Source organism: Megalobrama amblycephala, linkage group LG16 (genome assembly GCF_018812025.1).
Source record: "Megalobrama amblycephala isolate DHTTF-2021 linkage group LG16, ASM1881202v1, whole genome shotgun sequence".
Taxonomy (NCBI): Eukaryota; Metazoa; Chordata; class Actinopteri; order Cypriniformes; family Xenocyprididae; genus Megalobrama; species Megalobrama amblycephala.
Window position 1 is genome coordinate 14,432,154 of NC_063059.1, and position 27,711 is coordinate 14,459,864.

At 37.6% G+C, this 27,711-nt stretch overlaps 2 protein-coding genes across 7 annotated transcripts in view; both read right to left on the bottom strand.

Annotated features, from left to right (window-relative positions):
- The window catches only part of LOC125248238, a 41,654-nt gene extending 40,972 nt beyond the window's left edge, over positions 1 to 682 (bottom strand). The window contains exon 1 of the mRNA XM_048159966.1: positions 327 to 682. Within this exon, the coding sequence (XP_048015923.1) occupies positions 327 to 362 (36 nt within the window). The 5' untranslated portion in view covers positions 363 to 682. The remainder of the gene's footprint in view (positions 1 to 326) is intronic.
- Positions 683 to 4,004: 3,322 nt separating this feature from the next.
- Positions 4,005 to 27,711, bottom strand: part of ksr1b (kinase suppressor of ras 1b) — a 50,152-nt gene continuing 26,445 nt past the window's right edge. For 3 of the 6 annotated variants that reach the window (XM_048161382.1, XM_048161387.1, XM_048161386.1), the window contains 19 exons: positions 25,211 to 25,358; positions 24,026 to 24,482; positions 15,708 to 15,865; positions 15,430 to 15,499; positions 15,257 to 15,340; positions 15,111 to 15,172; positions 14,910 to 15,022; positions 14,419 to 14,587; positions 14,064 to 14,105; positions 12,399 to 12,441; positions 10,727 to 10,750; positions 10,528 to 10,582; positions 9,913 to 10,310; positions 9,553 to 9,643; positions 9,190 to 9,323; positions 8,959 to 9,087; positions 7,927 to 8,068; positions 6,034 to 6,167; positions 4,005 to 5,165 (listed from right to left, as the gene is read on the bottom strand). In XM_048161382.1, the coding sequence (XP_048017339.1) occupies positions 5,027 to 5,165; positions 6,034 to 6,167; positions 7,927 to 8,068; positions 8,959 to 9,087; positions 9,190 to 9,323; positions 9,553 to 9,643; positions 9,913 to 10,310; positions 10,528 to 10,582; positions 10,727 to 10,750; positions 12,399 to 12,441; positions 14,064 to 14,105; positions 14,419 to 14,587; positions 14,910 to 15,022; positions 15,111 to 15,172; positions 15,257 to 15,340; positions 15,430 to 15,499; positions 15,708 to 15,865; positions 24,026 to 24,482; positions 25,211 to 25,358 (2,592 nt within the window). In that variant the 3' untranslated portion in view covers positions 4,005 to 5,026. The remainder of the gene's footprint in view (positions 5,166 to 6,033; positions 6,168 to 7,926; positions 8,069 to 8,958; positions 9,088 to 9,189; positions 9,324 to 9,552; positions 9,644 to 9,912; positions 10,311 to 10,527; positions 10,583 to 10,726; positions 10,751 to 12,398; positions 12,442 to 14,063; positions 14,106 to 14,418; positions 14,588 to 14,909; positions 15,023 to 15,110; positions 15,173 to 15,256; positions 15,341 to 15,429; positions 15,500 to 15,707; positions 15,866 to 24,025; positions 24,483 to 25,210; positions 25,359 to 27,711) is intronic. The other 3 variants (XM_048161384.1, XM_048161383.1, XM_048161385.1) reach the window with 3 other exon arrangements.

Genomic DNA, 27,711 nt, shown 5'->3' on the forward strand with positions numbered 1-27,711 from the left:
GTTCTCCTGTGCAACAACGGTAAAAATGTTCAGTTATGTATTTACCAGCCAAAATTTTAAAGCTTATGTGTATACATCAATTGACTTTAAAAAAGAAAAAAGAAAAAAGAAGAAATAAACCCCAGCCTAAGACCTAATAAAAAAGTGTGACAATTTGCCCCGGTCTCTTTTGTTGCATAACGTTAACAGCCAAAATGTTTTTTGTGCATGCAAAATAACAGAGTAAATAGAAATAGTGTTATAACTCAAAAAGAGAAGGAAGTTAAAAGAGAGAAATGCAAATTTGATTATTTTCCATAACGAAACTATAACAACTGGTCACTTACCGGGTTATAAAATGGCTGTTGTTGATAAAAAGCCATCCTGTCAGTTTCCTGCAACTTTAATGTGTCGTCCAGACCGATAGTAGACAAAGCTTAAAGAACAACGCGCTATACTACACCAGTGATTTATAAGAACCACCTACAGACATCCGGTTTCCAATAAACGTGTACGTCAGGTTTCGCTTTCTATAAGCAGGAACTTCGGTCAGTAGCCTTATTCGTGTTTCAAGGACACTATTCAATGTAAACGTTCATTCACATACCCAAAGTGTTTAGAATGAAGAGGAATATTTTACAACACTAACACGCTAGCTAAACAGGATACATGAGAATATTTTATGAATATCCCATCATTTCCATTTCCTAGTCCATTTCCAGTAATGTTATTTGTTGCGCAACCGAATCAGTCCGCCAATCGACATCCCAGAAGCGTTCTCCCATGAGGTGGCTGATAAACAGATTAAAAATGTTTGTGTGTTTTGTAAAAGTGCGCAATATATTGTACTTTAAGAATAGTGGTCACAGCCTTTAGTCTAAATATATCAATTTATATAACGGTTTAAGCACAAACTCATACTTAGTAGGGTTTCTACTTAAAGTAATATTTGACAGCTTTTGGTGACCTTGATATTGTGTTCAGAAGACATCATAAGTCATTAATATTTACTCATAATCTTCCCCTCATTAACACTCAAATGTAATAAAATGTATGGCACACCAAGATGTCAACTATGCCTTAACATAGTTATGTTTTGTAACCATAGTGCTGCTTGCCAAATTTGAATATGCACATATTCAAACTGCCTAAATGAAATTTAAGAGCTATGGCAGATGGAAATCATGAACACCAGGCATAAGATCATTTTACTCCTACCACAATTTTTATAATAAACTTAACTTTAGTGGTGGTATTTTCAGGACATTTTTTGTTGCAAACATTGTTTCAACTTAATAGCAGTTTTCAACCATTTTGTACATTTCTGGAATAACAACCAGGGCCACAAGATAGTGCTGGTACAGAGTTCAAGTGTTCAAAGCTTAAAAAAATGAGATGCTATCAATATGTGGGCAATCAATTTCCTTTTCGTACAGAAAAACAATTTTTCGTTGCCAGATGTAAGTCATGTGAATAGTCCTCAGGCAACAGATTTTTTTTTTTTTTTTTACATTTATTTCTGATAAAAGTCCTGCAAGTATGTTAAACTAATGCTAATGGTATGTTTGTTTTTGAACAGGGTAAATTTTATTGGGCAGGAAAAAAAAAATAAAACATGATAAACATCTTGCAGATTGTGTGCGTGTATATATATATATATATATATATATATATATATATATATATATATATATATATATATATATATATATATATATATATATGATCAAAATCTAACCTTTCATTGGAGTATAAGAATTTTAAATGAGGGGGAAATCTTAAAAATTGTTGTAATTGTCTATAAATGTTTTTCTCTATTGCTCACAATTAATCATACCCTTTTATTAAATACTTTTTCAACCTATTTTTCCCAAGATAACAGCTCTGAGTCTTATAATGCCTGATGAATTTGGAGAACACCAGACAAGAGATCAGAGACCATTTCTCCATACAGAATCTCTCCAGATCCTTCAGATTCCCAGTTCCATGTTGGTGCTTCTTCTCTTCAGTTCACTCCACTCATTTTCTTTAGGTTTCAGGTCAGGGGACTGGGATGGCCATGGCAGAAGCTTCATTTTGTGCTCAGTGACCCATTTTTGTGTTGATTTTGATGTTTGTTTTGGATCATTGTCCTGATGGAAGATCCAAGCACGGCCCATTATTGGATTTCTAGCAGAAGCGGTCAGTTTTTGGTTTTTATCTGTTGGTATTTGATAGAATCCATGATACCATTCGTCTCATCTGACCATCCGACTATATTCAACTGATTGTTAATGCAAATATCTAATCAGCCAATCACATCGCAGCAACTCAATGCATGTAGGTATGTAGACATGGTCAAGATGATCTGCTAAAGTTCAAACTGAGCATCAGAATGGAGAAGAAAGGTGATTTAAGTGACTTTGAACATGGCATGGTTGTTGGTACTAGACAGGCTGGTCTGAATATTACCAGAAACATCTGATCTACTGGGACTTTCATGCACAACCATCTCCAGGGTTTACATAGAATGGTCTGGAAAACAGAAAATATTCTGTGAGCAGCAGTTCTGTGGGAGAAAATGTCTTGATGATGTCAAAGAAGAATGGCCCGACTGGTTTGAGCTGATAGAAAGGCAACAGTAACTTAACCACTTGTTACAACCGAGGTCAGCAGAAGAGCATCTGTGAATGTCGAACCTTGAAGCAGATCTGCTACAGCAGCAGCAGACCACACTGGGTGCCACTGCTGTCAGCTTAAGAACTGGAAACTGAGGCTCCAATTCACAGGGGCTCACCAAAATTGAACAACAGAAGATTGGAAAAAAAAGTTGCCTGGTCTGAAGAGTCTGGATTTCTGCTGCAACATTCAGATGGAAGGGTCAGAATTTGGCATAAACAACATGAAAGCATGGATCCATCCTGCCTTGTATCAAAGGTTCAGGCTGCTGCTGGTGGTGTAATGGTGTGGGGGATATTTTCTTGGCACATTTTAGGCCTCTTTTATCAACTAAGCATTGTGTAAACGCCCCAACCTACCTAAATATTGTTGGGCTCAAATAATCTAAAACTGGTTTCTTGAAAATGACAATGACTTCACTATAGTCAAATCCTTCACAGTCACCAGATCTCAATCCAATAGAGCACCTTTGGCATGTGTTGGAACAGGAGATTCACATCATAGGTGTGCAGCTGACAAATCTGCAGCAACTTTATGATGCTTTCATGACAATATGGACTAAAATGGACTGTTTCCAGAACCCTGTTGAATCTATACCACAGAGAATTTAGGCAGTTCTGAAGACAAACGAGGTCCAACCCACTACTAGCAAGGTGTACCTAATAAAATTTGTGTATATACGCCGATCAGGCATAACATTCCTAATATTGCGTTGGCCCCCCTTTTGCTGTCAAAACAGCCTTGACCCATCGAGGCATGGACTCCACTAGACCCTAGACTAGGTAGGTGGTACGTGTCAAAGTAACATCCACATGGATGGCAGGACCCAAGGTTTCCCAGCAGAACATTGCCCAAATCATACACTGCCTCCGCCGGCTTGTTTTCTTCCCATAGTGCATTCCTGGTGCCATGTGTTCCCCAGGTAAGAGATGCACACGCACCCGCCCATCCACGTGATGTAAAAGAAATTGTTATTCATCAGACCAGGCCTCCTTCTTCCATTTCTCCGTGGTCCATTTCTGATGCTCACATGCCCACTGTTGGCGCTTTCGGCGGTGGACAGGGGTCAGCATGGGCACCCTGACTGGTCTGTGGCTATACAGCCCCATACGCAACAAACTGTGATGCACTGTGTATTCTGACACCTTTCTATCAGAACCAGCATTAACTTCTTGAGCAATTTGAGCTACAGTAGCTCGTCTGTTGGATCGGACACGGGCCAGCCTTCGCTCCCCACGTGCATCAATTTGCCTTGGCCGCCCATGACCCTGTCGCTGTTTCACCACTTTTGATAGATACTGACATAACGTATACAACTTATATAATGTCAATGTATTATGCAACAGTCTCATGAAGTGGAAAAAATAAATGTTTCATTTGTTTATTATTTCTGCCAGGATAAAATTACATTGTGTTTACAGACACATGGCTATAAGCTTTACAAAAATATGAATTAATAATTCCGTAACATTAAAACCACAATCTCTTTCTAGAAATGTACATTTTAAGTCCATGACACTTTGTATATAAAGAGCTGTACAACAGGAATAAAGTACCTTTTCAAAATATTTAGATGGAAACATATAAAATTTTGTACAAATAACATAAGAAATCTTAGCTGTACAATAAATAAAACAATAGACCTCTATTGTCTGTTGTTATGGGAACAGTCACTGCAGTCTTTAACAATCATCCTCTCATTGCTTATTAACACCACAAATAAATCACCCAAAACTCTGCATGCAAACGCTCACACACTCACATACAGTCACACAAACTCAAACGAGAGGTATTAGACATTAAAAGTTCCTGAACATCATCCTGCCTGGTCAAAATATCTTTCATACTTTATGATATTACAAATACCTAGTCAGGATCCTTATTTTTGAGGCTCTTAAACTGTCCTAGTAGGGCTCGGCTCAGTAGGTCAGATAAGCATCCGGTAAAACATTATTCATTTAAATCTTAATTTTGAGCAAAAATGTGGGAAATGGAATTCACTTCTCTAAGAATACAGTAGAAGGTTTGTAGACCGCAAAGCATAAGGTCTTAACAACAAGAAGTACAGTGGAGATCACATTCCATTCATGTGACGGCAGTCACAGCACATAAGGGGAATTTGAAACATGGAAAAGTCTGCTAGCTCAAAAAAAAAAAAAAAGGCAGGAAATCCTATCAGCATATTTTCCATTTACAAAGTTCAACTGAAAAGCCTTTGCTCAGTATTAGAACAGTGAAAGGTTTAAAAGCCCAAGAGACTAAAAGTACTGCTAAGGAAAAGCAACACAAAGGCGAACAGTGGCAAAATTTGTAAGACGCTCTGTATATGATAAGCACAGAAATCAATAAATCACACAGGAAATAAATGGAATAGAATCAGACATCTGAATCAGCTGCTGTCTTTGAACGCAGCAGCCAAGCTGATGTTAACGGCAGCTGTTGACAAATGGTCGTATTTGTACACATAGGGACAGCGAGAGCGGAGACCCGGACTGCAGTGCTCGCGCAGACAGTGGTGATGCCATGCGCTGAACATTCAGCCAATCAGAGAACAGAAGGAAGGAAAGTACAGAGGAGAAAATGAAGTGAATAAATGTTGGTGGTTGTGGAGACAGGAACAGCAGATGACAGAGATGCGATCACAGGCCCATTCCCAGAAGAGAGAGAGACCCACAAGAAAAAGGGCAGAAACAACATACAGAAACATTACTTTTTTTCCTCCGTAAAAAGGCTTTTCATTTGGTTTTACTGATTAATAATAATAATATAATTACAATTATTGTCATTATTATTATATTTATTCTAAAAATAATTATCTGATTGTGCCCATTTCACCACAGTCTAAACAATATATTTTTTTTAAATATAACAGGTGCATTACTGACCACAGGCCAGATATTTGGACATATGAACATCTTCAAAATGTAACAGGTTAAATCAATGGGCACCTTCCCTCTGAACCAGAACAGTATCTGATTCTGAATTTCTATATGGTGAATAATAAATGATAAAATCACAAGCTTCACACATATTAGCAAACCAGACCCGTCATTCATATAACAGGCAAAAACTTAGGTAGCAGAAAAACACTCACAAACATACACTTGTTTTTTCATCACTTACTGTCACATATGCTCTCAAAAATGATTTCCCGCACCATATGATATCAGGTTTGACCAAATATAAGACACAGCACTCATTCGGTTGATTTCATGCACTCTGACACTCGCTACACTAAAAATCCAATAGTGTAAAATTAAGAAGGCTCAGAATAAAAAAACAAAACAATACACAGGTCGGCTCCAAACGATCAGTTAGTTACCATGCTCGCTAAACTACACCCCCCCCAAAAAGGGGGATTCGCAGCATGCCAGCAGTCCAGTCTAGGATACATACTCCTCAGACTTCCAGAAGTGTCCGGGGTGCGAGAGCCTGCGATTGAGCTTCGGCAGCTTCTCTAGTAAGTCTGACAGCTGAGTGAATGTAGGTCTGTCCTCAACTTTAAAGGACCAGCAGGCAGACAGGATCTCCTACAGTGAAAGGACAATGACCATATTATATTATGCAAATTATATATATATGTATATAAGATATTGTTGAATAAAGTAGTTACTTTTGTTTTGTTTTTGCGCACAAAAAGTATTCTCGTCGCTTCATAAAATTAAGGTTGAACCACTGCAGTCTCATCAACTTTTTTAACAATGTCTTTAGTACCTTTCTGGACCTTGAAAGTGTTGATTATATTGCTGTCTATGGATGAGTCACATACCTCTCGAATATCATCAAAAATATCTTAATTTGTGTTCTGAAGATGAATGAAGGTCTTACGGGTGTGGAATGACATGAGGGTGAGTAATAAATGACAGAATTTTTATTTTTGGGTGAAATAACCCTTTAAGGAGGTCATCAGGAGTTAAACAGGACAGATGTGACCATGTGTCATGAACTTGTACACTCCACGCCAAGAAGGGAGCAGTATACTTAAAATTATGGAGGACATGCTAAGTACAAGAATATTATATATTTGTTGAATTAAATCTGTACTCGTTTCTGTAATCCTTCATTTAAACAAAATTGGCTAATTTACTTATTTTACAAGATATTAATGACATATACAGTACAGTCCAAAAGTTTGGAACCACTAAGATTTTTAATGTTTTTAAAAGAAGTTTCGTCTGCTCACCAAGGCTACATTTATTTAATTAAAAATACAGTAAAAAACAGTAATATTGTGAAATATTATTACAATTTAAAATAACTGTGTACTATTTAAATATATTTGACAAAGTAATTTATTCCTGTGATGCAAAGCTGAATTTTCAGTATCGTTACTCCAGTCTTCAGTGTCACATGATCCTTCAGAAATCATTCTAATATGCTGATTTGCTGCTTAATAAACATTTATGATTATTTTCAATGTTGAAAACAGTTGTGTACTTTTTTTTTCAGGATTCCTTGATGAATAGAAAGTTCAAAAGAACAGCATTTATCTGAAATACAAAGCTTCTGTAGCATTATACACTACCGTTCAAAAGTTTGGGGTCAGTAAGAATTTTTATTTTTATTTTTTTGAAAAGAAATTAAAGAAATGAATACTTTTATTCAGCAAGGATGCATTAAATTAATCAAAAGTGGCAGTAAAGACATTTATAATGTTACAAAAGATTAGATTTCAGATAAACACTGTTCTTTTGAACTTTCTATTCATCAAATAATCCTGAAAAAAAATATTGTACACAAATATTTTGTACAATTGTACACATTAAATGTTTCTTGAGCAGCAGATCAGCATATTAGAATGATTTCTGAAGGATCATGTGACACTGAAGACTGGAGTAACGATGCTGAAAATTCAGCTTTGCATCACAGGAATAAATTACTTTGTGAAATATATTCAAATAGAAAACAGTTATTTTAAATTGTAATAATATTTCACAATATTACTGTTTTTTACTGTATTTTTAATTAAATAAATGTAGCCTTGGTGAGCAGACGAAACTTCTTTTAAAAACATTAAAAATCTTAGTGGTTCCAAACTTTTGGACTGTACTGTATTTCTCTGTTTTTATTAAGTAAATGTTTAATACATTTTAATTTTGCCATCTTTCCATGAATTGTATGAGTGATCATTAAGAAATTACATCTTTTGTATTTGTTCTGAGGGTGTACTCATTTATTTTTATTTTATATATATATATATATATATATATATATATATATATATATATATATATATATATATATATATATATATAAATAATATTTTAAATACACTGGGGCTGGACTCACCGTAACCTCCTTGCCCAGGCTTGTCCCCTTATGGGTCAGTAACGTTCTGATGCCTTCTCCACTTCCCAGCTGATAGATCAAAACTTCAGTCGGTTGGTTGATGATGGGCCAGTCTTTGGCCTGGAGTTCATACCAGATAGTGCTAAGACAGACATATTAAAAGTCAACTGATCAACTCCATTGTTGGCATGCAAAATATTGTTTTTAAAATGCAAATGATTGATTCAAAAGTGATTGATCAATCAGAAAGGGCCTGTTTACACCTGGTCACTTCGTGCATTTTCTCTGAATGGACAGCTATCAGATCGTGAAAAGACCAAGTGTAAACGCCCTCCGAAATGCATTTGAGACAGATTTAAATCAGATCGCTCAAACCACTTCAGGGTGGTCTGGGACGCATTCCAGTCAAAACTGAATAGGTCTAAATGCATCTGGTTGTTGAAACCACATTTGTAAATTTTACTCCCAAGAATACTAATAATTAAATGTGTTTTATAGGCTAAATAACATGTTATAGCCAAATACGACAACGCTACTGCATCACACATCCCCGCAGCTGAGCATCTCTTCGGTAAGCCGACGCGCAAACTGCCGCAAATGAAACTGAAAGTTGCAGACGCTCAAAACACAATCATCGTTATTAGAAGTAATGAGACTAAATGATCTTATCAGTGCTGTTGCCGCGCTCTCTCCTATTGCGGTCTTTGATTTTGAAATTAGCTGATGATTAATAAAATGCAGCTCATGTTTGTTGCATTCGGTGATTTGCAGATAGCGTGGGAATTGAAGATCAGATTTATATCTGTTTTGCGGAGACACATTTATGTGGCCAAGAGTAAATGGAATCGTTTTGATAAATCAGATAGCCATCTGATCAGTAAAAATGCATGAAGTGACCAGATGCATGAACAGGCCCAAAAAGTCTTTGCGAGAAAAAAAAGCAGAAATGAAACTTTAACACCCAAACCAAATGTTTGCATTATTAGCACATTATATGAGATGCACATGTGAGAACAGATATGTGGTTTTTACCCAAAGGCGTAAACATCAGCAGCTTTTGAAAAGGGCAAACAGTCTTGGTTTCCTGGTCCCATCTTTTGCACGATCTCTGGAGCCAGGTAATAGATCCACCCCCGTGGCAGCTTCAGTTCATTTTCACGCCTACACACAGTCACACACACGTTAATAAAGCTCTTAACAAAGCATACTGTATAATAAGATCATTAATTTATTATAAAACTGCAGTAATGCCATGCACCCTACCTGCCCTCTTGGACCACTCCAGACATCCCAAACAGGCCAAAATCTGTGATGACTACTTTGTTTGAATCGTAAAACACATTCTTGGACTTTAAATCTTTGTGCACAATTCCCTTTGCATGGAGGTAACCCATTCCCTGTAGGTTTAAAAAAACAGACAGTATAAGGATATATTGCACTCAATATGGCGGCTATTGAAATCGAAGTTCCTTCTTTCATTGAGGTTTTAATGTGATTTGAGCTAAAGAAGCAAATAGTATGATTAACTGTTGTCAGTTTGACCATGAAGACATTTTCATTAGATAATGCATTGCTGAATCATTTAAAATAAAACCAAGAACATGTATTGCATGTTATTCTTCATACCTTTACTATTTCCTGAGCGATTTGTCGTATTTTGTTGAGGTCAAGTTTAGAGTCCCTCACAACAGAGTACAGCGTCCGTCCTTTACAAAAGCTGTGGCAGGACAACATAAACAGATCAATCAAAATCCAAATGCACATATGCTCTTATATATTCTACAATATTAATCATTCAAAACATATATACACTACCGCTCAAAAGTTTGGTGAGATTGTTTTTTGTAATCTTTTGTAACATTATACATGTCTTTGCTGATCAATTTAATGCATGTTTACTGAGTAACACTGTTAATTTCTTAAGAAAAACCCCCACTTTTGAATGGAAGTGTACGTGGACAACATCGAGAGAGCAGAAAGATGAACCTGGTGATGATGGCCAGATGGGGCGGGTTCATACAGGCCCCCATAAACAGCACAACGTTCTCATGTCGTGTTTGCCGGTAGTTCATCACCTCCTTCTTGAACAACTTCAGGTGCTCCTGATTGTTACCATCGATCTCTAGCAATCGAACGGCCACCTCTCCGTGCCAGCGGCCCCTGCACACCTTCCCCCAGCGGCCTTTACCGATCAGCTCTCCGAGCTCGAGCTGCTCAAACGGCACATCCCACTCCCGAAGGTCAACGCTAGTCTGGCTGGCCTTACGGCTTATGTGGTCCTTCCAGTATCCCCTACAGTTGGGCAGGTCATCCACTTCATCACCTTCACTTTCATCGTCCGATCCTTCCTGATCCTGACCGTCGTCCCCTTGCTGCTCCTCATCCTGAATGAGAAGTATAGGTTTTGATTTTACACATTTCAAAATGCAGATGTAAGATAAAAATTTTAATTTCTGTCTCTTCAATGGCCAGGGTCACTACACGTAAACTACTGACCACAAAAAAAGCATGTGACCACCACTTTAAACTGGAAATCATGCCCACAAACGCTTTCAATTCCTGATAGCTCTGTGGTTGGAACGTGTTTGTTGCGGCACTCACCACAGCTTCCCTTTGGCCCGTTGAGGTCTGCTTGACATCCAACTGGTCTGTTTCTCTGCATGGGAGAGAAGACACGCTAGACTCAGTGGGCGTCTACTAACCACATTTAAATATTTAGCATTATATAAATACTATGTATGATCTTGATCATTTATAAGGGATAGTTCACCTGAAAATGTAAATTCTGTTATTTACTTACGTTTTTCTGAACCCATGTGACTTTCTAATGTGGGTCACAAATAAAGGAAAAATTGCTGAACATGTCATAGATTGATGTCAATTGTCTTATCACTGATGTCAAACCTCATGTGAAACATTTGAATTAAATGACAGTATTATTTATATACTATTAAACTATTTATTAATATTTAATATTAATATATTTAATTTTTATTAATTTTGTTTTGTTTTTTTTTTAACAACAATTCTATGAAAGTTTTATTTCAGTTAGTCGCAAAGGCAACATTTGTAATTTTTATATTTCGTCTTAGCTTTATTTCAGTTAGCGAAACCCATTTTTAGGTAACAAAAACATAACGGTTCATTATGTAAGATCTTTATACACCGCTGAAAACATAGTTATGTATATTATATTGCAGTTCTGTCAATAGATCCTCCTAAAATTTTCACATTGCACCTTTAAGTATTAGCCTTTTCTCACACAAAGGTATCAAATGATTTAAGAAGACATGTTAAGCTACTTTTATTGTGCTTTTTTTTTCTAATCGCGTAAGTACAGTGTTTATTTTGATGTTTACATTGATTCTGAATGAGTTTGATGTGCTCCGTGGCTAACGGCTAATGCTACACTGTTGGAGAGATTTATAAAGAATGAAGTTGTGTTTATGCATTATACAGACTGCAAGTGTTTAAAAATGAAAATAGCGACGGTTCGTCTCCGTGAATACAGTAGAAACGATGGTAACTTTAACCACATTTAACAGTACATTAGCAACATGCTAACGAAACATTTAGAAAGACAATTTACAAATATCACTAAAAATATCATGTTATCATGAATCATGTCAGTTATTATTGCTCCATCTGCATTTCAGTTAGCGAAACCCATTTTTAACCATTTTAGTATAAGCGTATAATTTTTAGAGGCATCTAGTGGTGAGGTGGCGAATTGCAATATAGAAAAGCTACGGTGGCCAACACAGGACAAAAATGTTGTCTGAGACAGCAGAGAGAAGCTAGTCAAGCAAACGCAATCTGTAGGGCAGTTTGTCCATTAGGGTTACTGTAGAAAGAAACATGCAGGCAGAAAATGGCGATTTAACACGTAAGGGGACCCGCGGTGTATGTATAGAAAGGCTCATTCTAAGGTAACATAAACATAACGGTTCATTATGTAAGATCTTTATACACCACTGAAAACATAGTTATGTATATTATATTGCAGTTCTGTCAATAGATCCTCCTAAAATTTTCACATTGCACCTTTAAGTATTAGCCTTTTCTCACACAAAGGTATCAAATGATTTAAGAAGACATGTTAAGCTACTTTTATTGTGCTTTTTTGGTGCTTGGCATTCAATTTTGTGTTCCATGGAAAAAAGCAAATCTATCAGATTGGTATCAACATGAAGGTGAATAAAAAGCATCTGAATGAACTGCAATGAAGCACGCATAATAAGTTCAAACTTGCAGGGGAATTTCACAGAAGTTCAGTGTTGCTACATTGCTTCCGTGTGAACTTAGCGCAAATGATTCATTCTTTATGAAGCAATAACTAAAACTGTGCCGTCACTGCTACAGTTTAGGGATATGAACAGTATAAAGTACCATGAAGAACCAAAACCAATGACACATGAATTTCCTGAAGTACTGAATACTGAAGTAACAGTAATCGAGAGGTCTGGCCTTACCCAGTGTTGTAACTGCCATCTGGATGCGTGGAACTGGATACGTCTGTGAGAAAAAAAGGGATTCCTGAGTGTGTGATTACGTGAGCAGTGTAAGTGTACTTCAGAGTGCAGAAGTTCACATTCAACATCATACGCCATTGTCGCTATTAAACGTTCAGATTCCATTTTCCAAGTAATTTTACTCCACTTCAAGTTTAAAAATTGTTTTATCTTTATAAAATATATTACAGAGCCCAAATGTTTGAACAGTCTTGTATGTGACAAAGTATAAGGTGCCCTAGAACTTTTTTTTAAAAGATGTAATATAAGTCTATGGTGTCCCCTGAATGTGTCTGTGAAGTTTCAGCTCAAAATACCCCATAGATTTTTTTAATTCATTTTTTTAACTGCCTATTTTGGGGCATAATTAGAAATTAGCCGATTCAGGGTGTGTGGCCCTTTAAATCCCGTGCTCCATGCCCCAAAAGCTCGCGCTTGCCTTAAACAACATAAAAAAGGTTAAAAAAGCTAATATAACCCTCAAAATGGATCTTTACAAAGTGTTCGTCATGCAGCATGTCTAATCGCGTAAGTACAGTGTTTATTTTGATGTTTACATTGATTCTGAATGAGTTTGAGGCTGTGCTCCGTGGCTAACGGCTAATGCTACACTGTTGGAGAGATTTATAAAGAATGAAGTTGTGTTTATGCATTATACAGACTGCAAGTGTTTAAAAATTAAAATAGCGACAGCTCTTGTCTCCGTGAATACAGTAAGAAACGATGGTAACTTTAACCACATTTAACAGTACATTAGCAACATGCTAACGAAACATTTAGAAAGACAATTTACAAATATCACTAAAAATATCATGTTATCATGAATCATGTCAGTTATTATTGCTCCATCTGCCATTTTTTTGCTATTGTCCTTGCTTGCTTACCTAGCTGTGCACATCCAGACGTTCTGCCCTTGTCTAATGCCTTTCATCCAGACGTTAATACTGGCTGCCCTTGTGTAATGCCTCAATCATGGGCTGGCATATGCAAATATTGGGGGCGTACATATTAATGATCCCGACTGTTACGTAAAAGTCGGTGTTATGTTGAGATTCGCCTGTTCTTCAGAGGTCTTTTAAACAAATGAGATTTATATAAGAAGGAGGAAACAATGGTGTTTGAGACTCACTGTATGTCTTTTCCATGTACTGAACTCTTGTTATTTAACTATGCCGAGGTAAATTCAATTTTTGAATCTAGGGCACCTTTAAGGTTAGGGATTTGAGCAATAGTAATGGTTTTCAGGTGTTTATAACTTGGTGAACCTTTAATATAATGTAAACTATACACCTAAATAATATGTGTTTCAGATTCTCCATGCACACTAAAAGAGGTACACAGAGAGCTGAAAGAGAGAAGAAAAAAAAGCAATTCACATAAATAACCACTAGGAGGCAGCACACCACAGTCTAAACACTACTAGCAACACAGGCCCTGTCCCAAACCGCACACTTCATGTGCACTTGCACAGAAGTTCCATTTGAGACAGGGCCTTAATCTCAAATTGCATTGTTAACTACAGGTTAAGATTGGGTAAGCACAGTTGAGTTGTCTCAAAAGGTACTCAGAAATCACACCTGAAGGGTAAATAACAGAGTTTTGTGGTGTGGAGGATTGTTAACTCACCAGGGAAGACAAACTGCTGTCTATGCTGAAAGTAGCAGGCAGCTAACGAATGGGACAAACAGACAGATATCCGCAAGGAAAAGAGAAAGACCCAGTTAAACAACTTGCTTGTTATGCATCAGCAAGAGTTTCTTAAACTAAAACGTTTTAGTAAAGCACTGCGGGACATTAAGGGCAGATATTAGTAGGTTAGTATACATTCATCCAAGAGGTTAATTCTGAGCACTGGAGGACAGACAACGAAGATGTGCCTGCTGTGCTTCAAAAAGAACGACCTTCTCGTGTCGCATTTTAAATGGTTTTAGACGCGGGAGGGTAAATAAGATTCAGTGGTATCTGTGTAACCAAAACTGACCTGGGAAGTGAAAGCGACTGTCAACATGACCCTTAGGGGAGGGGTTGGGTGGCGGGGTGGCGCTTGGGGGGTTGCTCTGACTGAAGGGGGCAGGTGAGGAGGGGGTGGAGGAGGTGGTGGAGGAGGGGTTACTACTGGAGTCCAGGTGACTCAGTGATGGAGGGTGGTCCTGAAGGGAAAGACACAAATCTTAGAAAACATTCTCCAGAAAAAATGGAGGTTCAGTAACAAATCTTGTGGGTAGCCACTAGCATCACCAATCTGAATTGCAAAAATAAATTAATAATAATAATAATAATAATAATGGTCTTTTTTAAATGATCATTTTATATATAATGTATCATTTATTTACTTATTATTATTAAAGTGTTTTTTTTTTTATGACACACTTCAACTTTAAGAGTCTTACAACACCACTCTGAGTCAGCACATATAAGGAGTTAGTATGACGTGAATCTCGACTTCCTGGTTTTGTGTGGTTTGCCACATGCCTTTTTGTTTATTGCCTTGGGTAATGTTCCGTACTGCTGCGACTCTGCGGGTCTCTCCACCTGGTTGTTGATACCTGACGGTACTGATTCCGTTCTTCTGATCTTGTTTGGAACTGAAAGAACGGGACAGAACTTTAGATCATCTGCAGCAAAAAACTGTCTAAATATATACAGTATATTAGCTCTTGTACAAAATCTTACATTGTGCAAATGAAATCCTGCACTTAGGGGCCTCTTTGGTACATTTATTGTGGCACTTCACCCTAAAAGAGACGGAAGCAAACATTAGCAAGGAGATAGTGGGAAGTCAGACATGGTTTTTCTAAATGTTTCTCATCTTTGCTTACTTGCAATGTTTGCATTTAACACCAAACATCATGTTCTTCTTGCACACCTGGCACGTCTGAGACAACCAGGACTTTGTGGAAAACCTGAGGAGGCACAGTAAGAAAGCCAATTTCAGCTGTGTTGGACAAACTAGTACATAAGAATGAAAACAAGAAAAAGTTCAGTAGTTCACCTGTGTGTGACATCCAGACCAATATCCTTCCTCATGATTAGCGGAGAGCTTCCATGGGTTGCAATGTTATCTATATGATGTTAAAGAAACAAGGATTAGACTCAAAATGAATTAAAAATAAGTTTAGCATGTAGCTAAGCTAATGTTGTGGTACTCAAATAAGCATACATACACTACAAATCTCAGAAGGGAGCATAGCGTCTCGGTCTTCATGTTGGAAGCACTAAATGCTTTTGGAAGTTTTGGAACACAGCTAGTCTTTTACTAAGAAAACTTACTTCTTATACCCGCAGGATCTCCCAGATGACTGGGGGTATTTGGTAGGATGCAAGGGGAACGGGTAGACAGCAGTGGTGATCGTGATGGTGAGTCTTCCCAGCCATTTCCTCCACCGTTTACCTGCACGTTCAGAAGCGGCTTATTTTTCTTCCCACTCCTGCAGGGCAAGGGAAACAAGACTACATTTGGTATCTGGGTAGCTGACATCAAACACTTCTGGGAAGTTGACATGCCCTGCAGTGTCACTTCATTTAAAGTGCCCCTATTATACTATTTTAAAGGTTCTTATTAAGTTCCTACTAGTGTTGCACAATATACCGGTACTAGAAAGGTATCGCGATACCCTGCTTTTAAAAACGGTCCGGTTCTTCATTTTATTAGTATCGGTACTTTGAGTGCCAGCTGTATTTCCTATTGTGTGACAGCGGGGGGCAGTGTGCGTGCAGCGCGCTGCTTCTAAGGCACATTGAGTGAGTGTTTATTCCTCTCAACTGCGCAACGGCTTTTATGGTGACGAAACGAGAGGTATGGTTGCAAATACAGGTGCTCTTGCAGACCGTCCACAAATTGTTGAGAAAGCAGATGCACGAAGCGAAATATGGCATTATTTTGCTTACATTGCCGACAGTCAGGGCAAGCCCACGGACACCACAAAGCCCGTCTGCAAAAGATGTTACAAAATAACACAAGCGAAGGGAGCCAACACATCCAACTCGGCAAAGCATCTTGCCGACAAAAGAAGAAGTTCTGTCATATGTTATTTATTTACTTTTCCTGCTGTTTTAGGTTATCGTGATATTTAAGTTGGGTATCGTATCGAAGTCAAAATTTTGGTATCGTGACAACACTAGTTCCTACAATAGGTTAAGGTTTACATGCATCCGAGGTCAAAAAACACTTTAATTTTCCCATAATGTACACTGTAGCATCACCTCTTTTCTCACAGTGTCTGAAATAGATCAATCAAGGATTTGGTCTCTCTTAACCCCTCCTATCCGAGAGCCTACTCTGCTCTGATTGGTTAGATACCCCAGTCCGTTGTGATTGGTCTACCACTTACAGTGCGTGTCGGACACAAAACGCCCATACTATATCCAAATTTCAGCTCCAGAGGCTTCCTCGTGATTTGTATAAACAGTGATACGAACAATAATGATGGCGTCGGTTTTACTGACTCTTCACATCTTCATCCTTTTAAAATGCATGCAAAGTGGATTTGCTTTGGCAGCACAGAAAACAGCATCTTCTCAACATGTCAACAACACGACCCAAACTCTTCCAGGCCTCCGCTACAACTACAGTGTTTAAGGGCGGGTCAAATTAAACTTTGTTCACAGGCAGCCAATGAAGACCATAGGCTGGCATTATGCAAATTTGTTACAAATCTACATAGGTCTGTGCAGAAAGTAAGGCTGGAATTACTGACGACTTGTTTCAGGCAGTTCAGAATCGATTCTTTCTTTTTGAGAGACAATAACTCCATTTGTTTGTAGAATAATTAATAATAAATACAATATATTAAATATTAAATATTTGACTTACATCCACATCTTTCCATCATAAACGTGTACTCCACACGGCTCCGGGGAGGGGGGGTTTAATAAAGGCCTTCTGACATGAAGAAATGTGTTTGTGTAAAAAAATATCCATATTTAACGGGTTATGAAGTAAAATATCTAGCTTCTGCCAAACCGCCTTCCATATTCAATGTACGAAGAAAGTGTAAAACTCTAGCAGTTCAAAAAGCTTACGCTATGTCCTACGCCTTCAGAAGACCTTTATTAACCCCCTGGAGCCGTGTGGAGTACACGTTTATGATGGATGCATGTGGATGGAGGTACTTTCTTCAGGTCATACTTGTGACCCCTGTTCACTACCATTATAAAGCTTGGATGCATCAGGATACTTATTAATATTTCTTCGATTGTGTTCATCAGAAAGAAGAAAGTCATATACACCTAGGATGGCTTGAGGGTGAGAAAAGCTTGGGCTAATTTTCATTTGAAAGTGAACTAATCCTTTAAGGATTGCATTTCATTGGAATTATTACAATGCAACCAATTATAGTTCCCAGAAAGCTTGCGTAATGATTCATCCTGTACCTCTCAGCAAGAAATCTTTCTATAGTACTTTAAATAAATGCACATCTGCAGCTTGACCACCACAAATATTTAAAAAATGTGGTAGAAATGCAGCCGTGCAGCTTCACAGGCAGGGAGTTGCGGTGGACAACAGTTCACACACAGATTTCTGAGGAGGAGCTCCAATCCTGCGGACATTTATTGGCTGAGAGAGAGAGGAGAGGAGCGGGAATGATCAAGCACAGGACGCCAGCGAGTCTGAGAAGGGGTCTGACCTCGGCCTTGTGCTAACGGGAAACACTGGGGCTACGTGAAGGGGTGGAAAGAGGGGGAGTGTTGGACTACTCCGCCCCCCTCCAAAACCTGCCTGGACCTCGGCCATCAGTGATCTCAGATGACACGGCAGTCCGCTCCCACAGACCGAACACACACGGGGCAGGGTGACATTGTATGGTACACATATGGACAGCATGAACTAAAAGAATATGTAGAACATTTTGTCTAAGAAGGATTTATGCTGCAGGGCAAAAAAATCATTCCAAATTTTTGCTGAGTTAGGCAACATGTTATGTGAAGCAAATGTTGTGCAACATATAACTGAAAATCCTCTGGATTTTTAAAGAGATATAGTTGTACCATTAATTTTCTTCCTTCTGTGGAACACAAATGGCCAATTTTTTAGGAATATCTTGGCCACACTTCTTACTATAATGAATTAAGCACCATAAAAGTATCATAAAAGTCATCTATATGACTTTATTTTAAGCTATGTTCCAAGCTTTCTAAAATCCATAACATAGCTGTATGCAAACCATAATTTAAAGCATTCGTTCACTTCAGAATAAAAATTTTCCTGATAATTTACAGCCCCCCCACGTCATCCAAGATGTCCATGTCTTTATTTCTTCAGCTAAAAAGAAATGAAGGTTTTTGAGGAAAACATTCCAGGATTTTCCTCCATATACTGTACTTCAAAGGGACCAACGGCCTGAAGGTCCAAACTGCAGTTCAAATGCAGCTTCAAAGCGCTCGACACGATCCCAGCCGAGTAATTAGGGTCTTATCTAGCGAAACGATTTTCTAAAAACAATAAAAATGTATATACTTTTTAACCACAAATGCTTGTCTTGCACTAGCTCTGCGATGCGCATTATGTAATCGCGTTGGAAAAATCACGCGTGACATAGGCGAAAGTACCGATCCAGTAGCAGGGTAGGGTAGGGCGAAAAACTCCATCTCCTTTTCTCCCCCAACTTCAAAATCGTCCAACATCGTTGGTCAAAGGGTGTCTGACTTTAGCCCTATTCGGACGGGATTAGTTTTACGTGGGGAGGTGGAGTAAAGTAATTTTACCTCAGGATGTCTGTAATATCAATTGGCCAATTCGCAAGGGACAAGACATCTCAGTAAAACTAGCAGAAGCGGGAGGGGTAACTCGATTTACGCACAGCCGTCACCTCCCTGTCGTCATGTGGGTATATGATGCTTCCTGATACAATGTGCGCAAACATATAATTTTACCTGAGGTAATTTTTCCGGACCTTTTTAAGAAGGTATACCGTATCTAAATTGGGTCTCATATAAACTAAATAACGATAAATACTTTTGGCGTAAAGAGACGAACTCTTCTCCTGAACAAATACTTCGAAATGTGATGTGATAGTGAAATGTGTGTGTTTTAATGAATTCCAATCAGTCGTAAATGGGACGCGCGTGCAGCTTTCTCAATTACCATAAATCCGCCCATTTCCGACTGACAACTTATGGGCATCATATTATGACACCCAAACGAAGGATTTTGGCCATTTTATAGGAAACAATTTCCATAACAATTAAGGGGCTATTAGTTTGCCCAGCCCTATAGAAATAAATTAAAGGTGCCCTCGAAGAAAAATTGAATTTATCGGCATAGTCAAATAACAAGAGTTCAGTACATGGAAAAGACATACAGTGAGTCTCAAACTCCATTGTTTCCTCCTTCTTATATAAATCTCATTTGTTTAAAAGACCTCCGAAGAACAGGTGAATCTCAACATAACACCGGTTACGTAACAGTCGGGGTTACGCCCAAATTTTGCATAATGCCAGCCCATGATGTTCCCAACATTATAAAAGGCATTAGACAAGGGCAGCCAGTATTAACGTCTGGATTGCACAACCAAATCATCAGACTAGGTAAGCAAGCAAGAACAACAGCGAAAAATAATGGACAATAATAACTGACATGATCCATGATAACATGATATTTTTAGTGATATTTGTAAATTGTCTTTCTAAATGTTTCATTAGCATGTTGCTATCGTTAAATGTGGTTAAAGTTACCATCGTTTCTTACTGATTCACGGAGACAAGAGAGCCGTCGCTATTTTCATTTTTAAACACTTGCAGTCTGTATAATTCATAAATACATCTTCATTCTTTATAAATCTCTCCAACAGTGTAGCATTACCCGTTGCCACGCAGCACTATCAAACTCATTCAAAATCAGAAGTAAACAATATAACAGTAACAATACTCACATAATCCGACGCATGCATGCCGCATGCATGCCGCATGCATGACGAACACTTTATGAAGATCTATTTTGAGGGTTATATTAGCTGTGTAAACTTTGTTAAGGCACTGTTCAAGGCAAGCGCGAGCTCAGGGGCGGAGAGCACGGGATGTAAAGGGCCGCAGCATAAAATCGTCGCGTTTAATGATGCCCCAAAATAGGCAGTTAAAAAAATTAATAAAAAAAAATCTATGGGGTTTTTGAGCTGAAACTTCAAAAACAGGGACTTAGACATTTCTTTTTAAAAGATGTTCGACTTTAATGACATTGAAAGTTTTGCCCCAAAATAAAATCTACATAGCTTTGACATAAAACTAAGAAAATATCATCTTATTACATCTTTTAAAAACATAATCTAGGGCACATTTAATTATTTGATCAAAGTGCTCCGGGGTATTACTGGCTCTCACAATAAAAGTAAAAAGGAAAAAACGTTTATCATATATAATATTTTTTCAAAATGTGTATTTACCCTAAAGTGGACTAATCCTTTAATGAGAAAAACGTTCGGATGTTAAACGCACTATTTACGCGTGACTGGGAGCAGGTGTAGATTTCTTTCGTACCAACTAACATTTGGAAAATACGAACATTTGAATGAATCCGAACATTTACGCCAGAACCACTTTACACACGATTTACACAAAAATTCGCTCTGCTCGTGTTTCATGAATGAGACCCATTGTCCATAATGATTACCGAGATGGCACATTCGGATGGGACTAAAATCACTGAGAAGCTCTGGTAATAATTACTTTACCCCCACCTCCCCATGTAAAACTAATCCCGTCCAAATAGGGCTTTAGTCTTTACATGTTTGCGTTTTAAACACTTGGTCAATACTTCCGTCTATGTTGTGCGTGACCTTTCCAACGTGATTACGTAATGCGTGAAGTCATGAACACACATCACAGAGCTAGTGAAAGATGAGCATTTGTGGTTAAAAAGTATGTACATTTTTTAATTTTTTCATTTAGAAATGATCGATATTTCGACCTTAATCCTCGGCTGGGATTGCAGAGCGCTTTGAAACTGCAATTTGGACCTTCAACCCACTGAAGTCCACTATATGGAGTGGAATGTTTTCCTCTTAATTTCTTTTTCGACTGATGAAAGAAAGACATGAACATCTTGGATGACATGAGGGTGAGTAAATTATCAGGAAATTTTAATTCTGAAGTGAACTAATCCTTTAAGTAAATATTCACTGACATTTCTGACAGATCTCACTAATTCAATGAATAAGTCACAGCCCACTGAAGGTAGATTATAAACCTCAGTCCGTGACTCACAAAAACCTATCATATGGCTTTAGAAGACTTGGAATAATGTGGATAAATCATCTGTTTATGTTATTTGATGGTGTTTTTGCATCGTTTTTGAAGCTTGAAAGCTCCAGTGCCATTCATTGAAAAGGGCAAGCAGCACTGAGGAAACCAAGTCAGACAGGTTTGGAGCAACATGAGGGTGATTAAACAATGACAGAATATTCATTTCAAACTCAATTATGCACGTAAAGAATTCTAGAAATTCTAAGTTACATCAAGATTAACACAAATAAAATGAAATGTCAACATATATTTCTGTGTAGTTTCATGTTACTGTTAGCCCTGTGACTAATTTCATGTTTTGAAGAGTCACTGCTTATGCGTCAGGTTTTAGTCACACCCTTCCAATGAACATATTCTATTCCTGTCACTTCACTGCATTTCTACATGACTGTACAGTGCCGTAAGTGTTTTTGAGATTTTGATATCATGTTTACAGTATTAAAGGTGCCCAAGAATGCTTTTTCACAAGATGTAATATAAGTCTAAGGTGTCCCCTGAATGTGTCTGTGAAGTTTCAGCTCAAAATACCCCATAGATTTTTTTAAATAATTTTTTTTAACTGCCTATTTTGGGGCATCATTAACAATGCACTGATTTTTTCAGTGAGCCGCCCCTTTAATTCACCTGCTCCCTGCCACACGAGCTCTCGACTATATTACAGCGCATTTACAAAGTTCACACAGCTAATATAACCCTCAAATGGATCTTTACAATATGTTCGTCATGCATGCTGTATGCATGCTTCGAATTATGTGAGTAAAGTATTTATTTTGATGTTTATATTTGATTCTCTATGAGTTTGAGGCTGTGCTCTGTGGCTAACGGCTAATGCTACACTGTTGGAGAGATTTATAAAGAATGAAGTTGTGTTTATGAATTATACAGACTGCAAGTGTTTAAAAATGAAAATAGCGATGGCTCTCTTGTCTCTGTGAATTCAGTAAGAAACGATGGTAACTTTAACCTCATTTAACAGTACATTAGCAACATGCTAACGAAACATTTAGAAAGACAATTTACAAATATCACTAAAAATATTATGTAATCATGGATCATGTCAGTTATTATTGCTCCATCTGCCATTTTTTGCTATTGTCCTTGCTTGCTTACCTAGTCTGTTGATTCACCTGTGCACATCCAGATGTTACTGGCTGCCCTTGTCTAATGCCTTTCATAATGTTGGGAACATGGGCTGGCATATACAAATATTGGGGCGTACACCCCGACTGTTACGTAACAGTCGGTGTTATGTTGAGAGCTGCATGTTTTCCGGAAGTCTTTTAAACAAATGAGATTTACATAAGAAAGAGAAAGCAATGGAGTTTGAAACTCAATGCATGTCTTTTCCATGTACTGAACTCTTGTTATTCAACTATGCCAAGGTAAATTCAAATTTTGAATCTAGGGCACCTTTAATAAACTGTATCAGGAAAGGGAAAAAAAAAATCAATACATAATGCAGGCTAACATCCAAATGGATGCATTATTGTTACAGACAGCAGTGAAAGCGTCATCATACTGTAAATGGATCAACACTACCATCCAAAAGTTTGTGGCAAGCAAGATTTAAAATAAATGAATAAATCACTTTTATTCAGCAATACTATTCTTAAAATTATTGATCAAAAGTGACAGTAAAGAAATTTATAAGGTATAAAGATTTAGATTTAATATAAAGATTTCTATTTCAAATAAATGCTGCTCTTTTGAACTTTATATTCATCAAATAATTCCACAAACATATTAAGCACCACAACTGTTAATAATAATTTACATTTACAATATATTAAAACAGAAAAAGGTGATTTCTGAATTGAGATATTTCACATTAATACTGTTTTTACTGTATTCTTGATCAAATAAACGCAACATTAGTGAGCATAAGAGTCTTCTTTCAAAAATAGTTTACAGTATTGAATAGTATTATATTTGGATACTAAATTGTGATTGGTAAATTTTCTTTGCATGTATTTAATCATTTATTGCCACACTGTGACTTTATGGATTTCTGCTGACTGACAACAGGCCACTTTTTTTAGTTGTCAGCATGATAACAGAAAAGCAGAACCAGCACTATGATTTCCTTCTGCAATTTCAGAAATGCAAATCTAGTTTGCATTTAAATAATATGCAGTGGTCAAATAGCAAAAGTTGCTCTAATCTAGACAATCACTATTAAAGACACCCTAAAAGCCCAGAAGCAGACTCACACAAATCCTGTCATGCTTATCAATACTTTATCACTTATTCGACTGTCAAAATAAACACTCTCAAAGCAAACGTTGAGAAGAGATCATCATGCCATGGAGCAATGCATTCATAAATAAAATATTATTCAGTGCTGAACTTACTTGTTGGGTGTTGGGTCGTCTATCCGGTTGGCCAGTTGGCTCTGGCTCTTGCTGCGTGTGAGGGTGATGCTGGGAAGGAAGTTTAGCAGCTTGCGGGAGGGGGGTGGTGGAGTTCGTGGGGGCTTCAGCTTGCCGGACTTTTTCGGTGGTGGGGTGGCTGGAGGGGTGGACAGCAGCCCAGACGTGCAGCGGTTCAGCTGCGGGGAGGATGAGAAGGGGTCCGTCAGCCCGTCACAGCGGGTATGGACAATTGTAGGGAAGTCCGTTGAGGGTAGGGCAGAAACTGAGACACAGGAACGAGGGGCAGGGAAAGCAGAAGGAGGGGGCCAGCTGACTGGGTTGGGACTGTAAGACTGAGGTGCACGCATAGAACAAGACAGCGGGTCAGCAGAGGTACTGTCACGTTGAGTGGGTTCTGCTATCCACGGGATGCCCTCTTTTCTATTAAGTCCTCCTCCTAAAACACAAAGAGTGAGAGACTTTAGGACAAATCAGGAGCAGGTGGATGATCAGTGCAGGGCTCCAACTTTAATTTAAAGTTGATTAATTTTTATTTAAATTTAGTAATTTTAGTACTTCAACTTATTTTATTTTAGGCAACATTTCTAATTTTTGTTAGTTGAATTTTTTTCCATGTAATATTAATATTATATTTTATTTTAGAATTAACAAAGAAATAAAAAACTATTTTCAATAGCTTTTAGTTAATAATAACAATAAATTAATCTTTTTTCTTCCAATCTTGCTGCCATTGGCGATAGGCTGGAAAACTTCCATATGCGATTTCGTCAAATATCATCTAATCATCATCTATTGTAATATATTTTAAAATGTAACTTATTCCTATGATGGCAAAGCTGAATTTTCGGCATCATTACTCCAGTCTTCAGTGTCACATGATCCTTCAGAAATCATTCCAATATGCTGATTAATTTGGTGCTCAAGAAACATTTCTTATTATTGTCAAAAGTGCTGCTTAATATTTTTGTGAAAACAGTGATACATTTTTTGTCAGTATTATTGGAGAAATCATTTGTAACATTATAAATGTCTTTACGGTCACATTTAATACAATCAGTCAACTTGGAGCAAATTTATGCCTAATATAGCTAGAATTAAAGCATGGTAAAAAGCCTAGAGCAGGGGCAGCATGAAGAGTGGAAAGAGGAAGGAGTCAGCAGTGACCTGTGTCAGTAGCGCTCTTGAGACAGGAGAGGGCAGCGGTGATGCGGGAACACTCCTCACTGCTACAGCCCAGTCTTTTCATGGTGTCTTCCACCTGGGCACTGGACATTTGCAGCAAAGCATCCAGAGACAGCTTCACAGGAACTGCCTGGAAGACAAAATAAAACAATAATCATTGCATATAGGATGATTAACTGCACATCATTCTCGTAAACTGATTTTAATTCAGTAAACAGCACCAGATATTACTTCTTGACTTATTTGACCAGAGCCTTTGGCATTTCTGTGGCCACTGATGTGGCTTTAGTAGACAGACCGAATGGAGTCTATATACTAATTAGAGAAAGATTAGGTGATAAAGCCCCCTGGAATCCCACCTGCCGCCACTAAGACTGCTGGCATCTCATGGCACCAGAATGAGCCAATGTCCAGATACCCCGCACAGTCCGGTTTTCTTTCACTGTCCGCTCTCTGTTACATTCCTCCACCCTACAACATTCCTGCGCTCTTTGGCGTCTCCCTGCCGTATTTCAATTCTCACCCAAAACACACACACACGCTTACTCAAACGCATGACTGAGAAGCTGCCCAGCAACAGCTCTAGCTGTGGTCAGTGTGGTCTCCATGGTAAATGAATAGATAACAGGACACATTAGACTAGGGCTGGGTTAAAAATATGGATTTCTTGATTTTAATCGATTCTCTACATAATAAGCGCTTTTGTGCTTTTGTGCTTTGACAAATTCTCTAAATTTTATTACAAAATTCAAACAATAAATACATTTTTAGCTCTCTTTAATGTGTTGCGTCAAATCACGTCTAATGTAATCACTCAACCCCCAAAAGACATCAATAATAACAGCGTGTAAACAATGTCACGTAACATTACATTTACCTCAGAAAAGCCATTCAAAACTCATTACTCAGCTAGAAAAATGAACCCTAGAGAGGAGCATTTTGGTAAATGTATGTGTTTGTGTCAGTGCCTAGTCCTACATTAGACCCCTTGGTCTAGACTCTAGAGGATCAAAGAGAGGAACAGAAAGTCTGTCGGCAGAGAAGATTGGGTGAATCAGATTCATCAATACAGGGTTTTGATTTTAAAAACGTGATATAGCACATATCAACGTAGAGAGGTTTCAGGGGGAGGAGTAAAATGGTTCAATTTTTATGCTTAGTTGCTAAACGTTGACAAGATGTCTGTGTGGCTGGTTCAGGGGATTCACGCAACTACTGCTGTGTTTATAGCAGGGGTGTGTGTGTGTGTGTTTCATTTTAGCTATGTAAGCTACACTTCGGGAACAAAACTGATAATTAAGCAATATCAGATGAGAAATAATGCTGATAGTCAGATGGTTGTGGAAGGTTTCAGTTTCCCAAACTGCTCTCTGAGTGATTCTGTTTTGAGAAAACTCAAGACACTGTGACTAAAAAAAAAGAAAAAGAAAAAAAAAACATTAAAAATTTAATTTTTGGTAATTGAAATAATGTTAAAATATTAGATGAAAAAATTAAACTTAAAAAAAAAAAAAAACATCAGAAATGTTGCCTTGGCAAATAACTTGAATAAGTTTAAATAATAAAAAAAAAACCTGAGATAAGAATAAATGAAAGCTAAATAAAAATTAAAAAAACTAATAAAAAAATGACAAAAGCAGAAAAAAAAATACTAAAACAAACTAAAATTAAAATGAAAACAGGAATTATAAAAAATAAAAGCTAATTCAAAATATTAATAAATACTATAATAGTATTTATACCATAGTCCAGTGCGCGCACACACACACGTCACTCTGAGATCGCTCTGCACACACACAGAAACATTTAGGAGCACAGAAACTTAACGCTGCCCCACGACTTTTATTAATAAAATAACTTCGCTACTGAATCGCTACATTACATTTCTCAACAACAAAGGGGGTAACATTGCTGGTTTTGAAGTAATTAAACTCACAGCTAAGTTGTTAATAGAGAGACATGCTGAACAACGTTACACACACACATCTCTCTCTCTCGCGTTCTCTCTCTCGATAATTAATTCAAATAATGCTATAGTTTATGAATTCAAATAATCTTACGCACTACTTTATCTCCGTGTCTGATTTAAAGCGGGCAGAATGCTACATTCACATTCAGAATATATTAGCATTCAGAATGCTAATATCACGCTGCAAACACCAGTAACAGCTTTGAGTTGTCAATGTTGGCAAATGACCATGGTATAAGCGTAATAATCCATGGCTAGCTGTGCATTAAATCATGTCGGGTGGTTCTTTGCCTCCACGCCGTGTATTAAACTCGTTTAATGCATACACAGCGAGCCATGGATTATCCCTAACATAAACAATACTAAAAATACACACACAAATAAATAAAATACATCATAATTAAAAAAAAAAAAAAAAAGGTATTTCCTCCTTTACACTAATTGTGTTTGTATGAGGTGGGTGTGTGTAATACAGCACATCATAAACAAGTGAAACTGCCTTCTAAAATGGCAT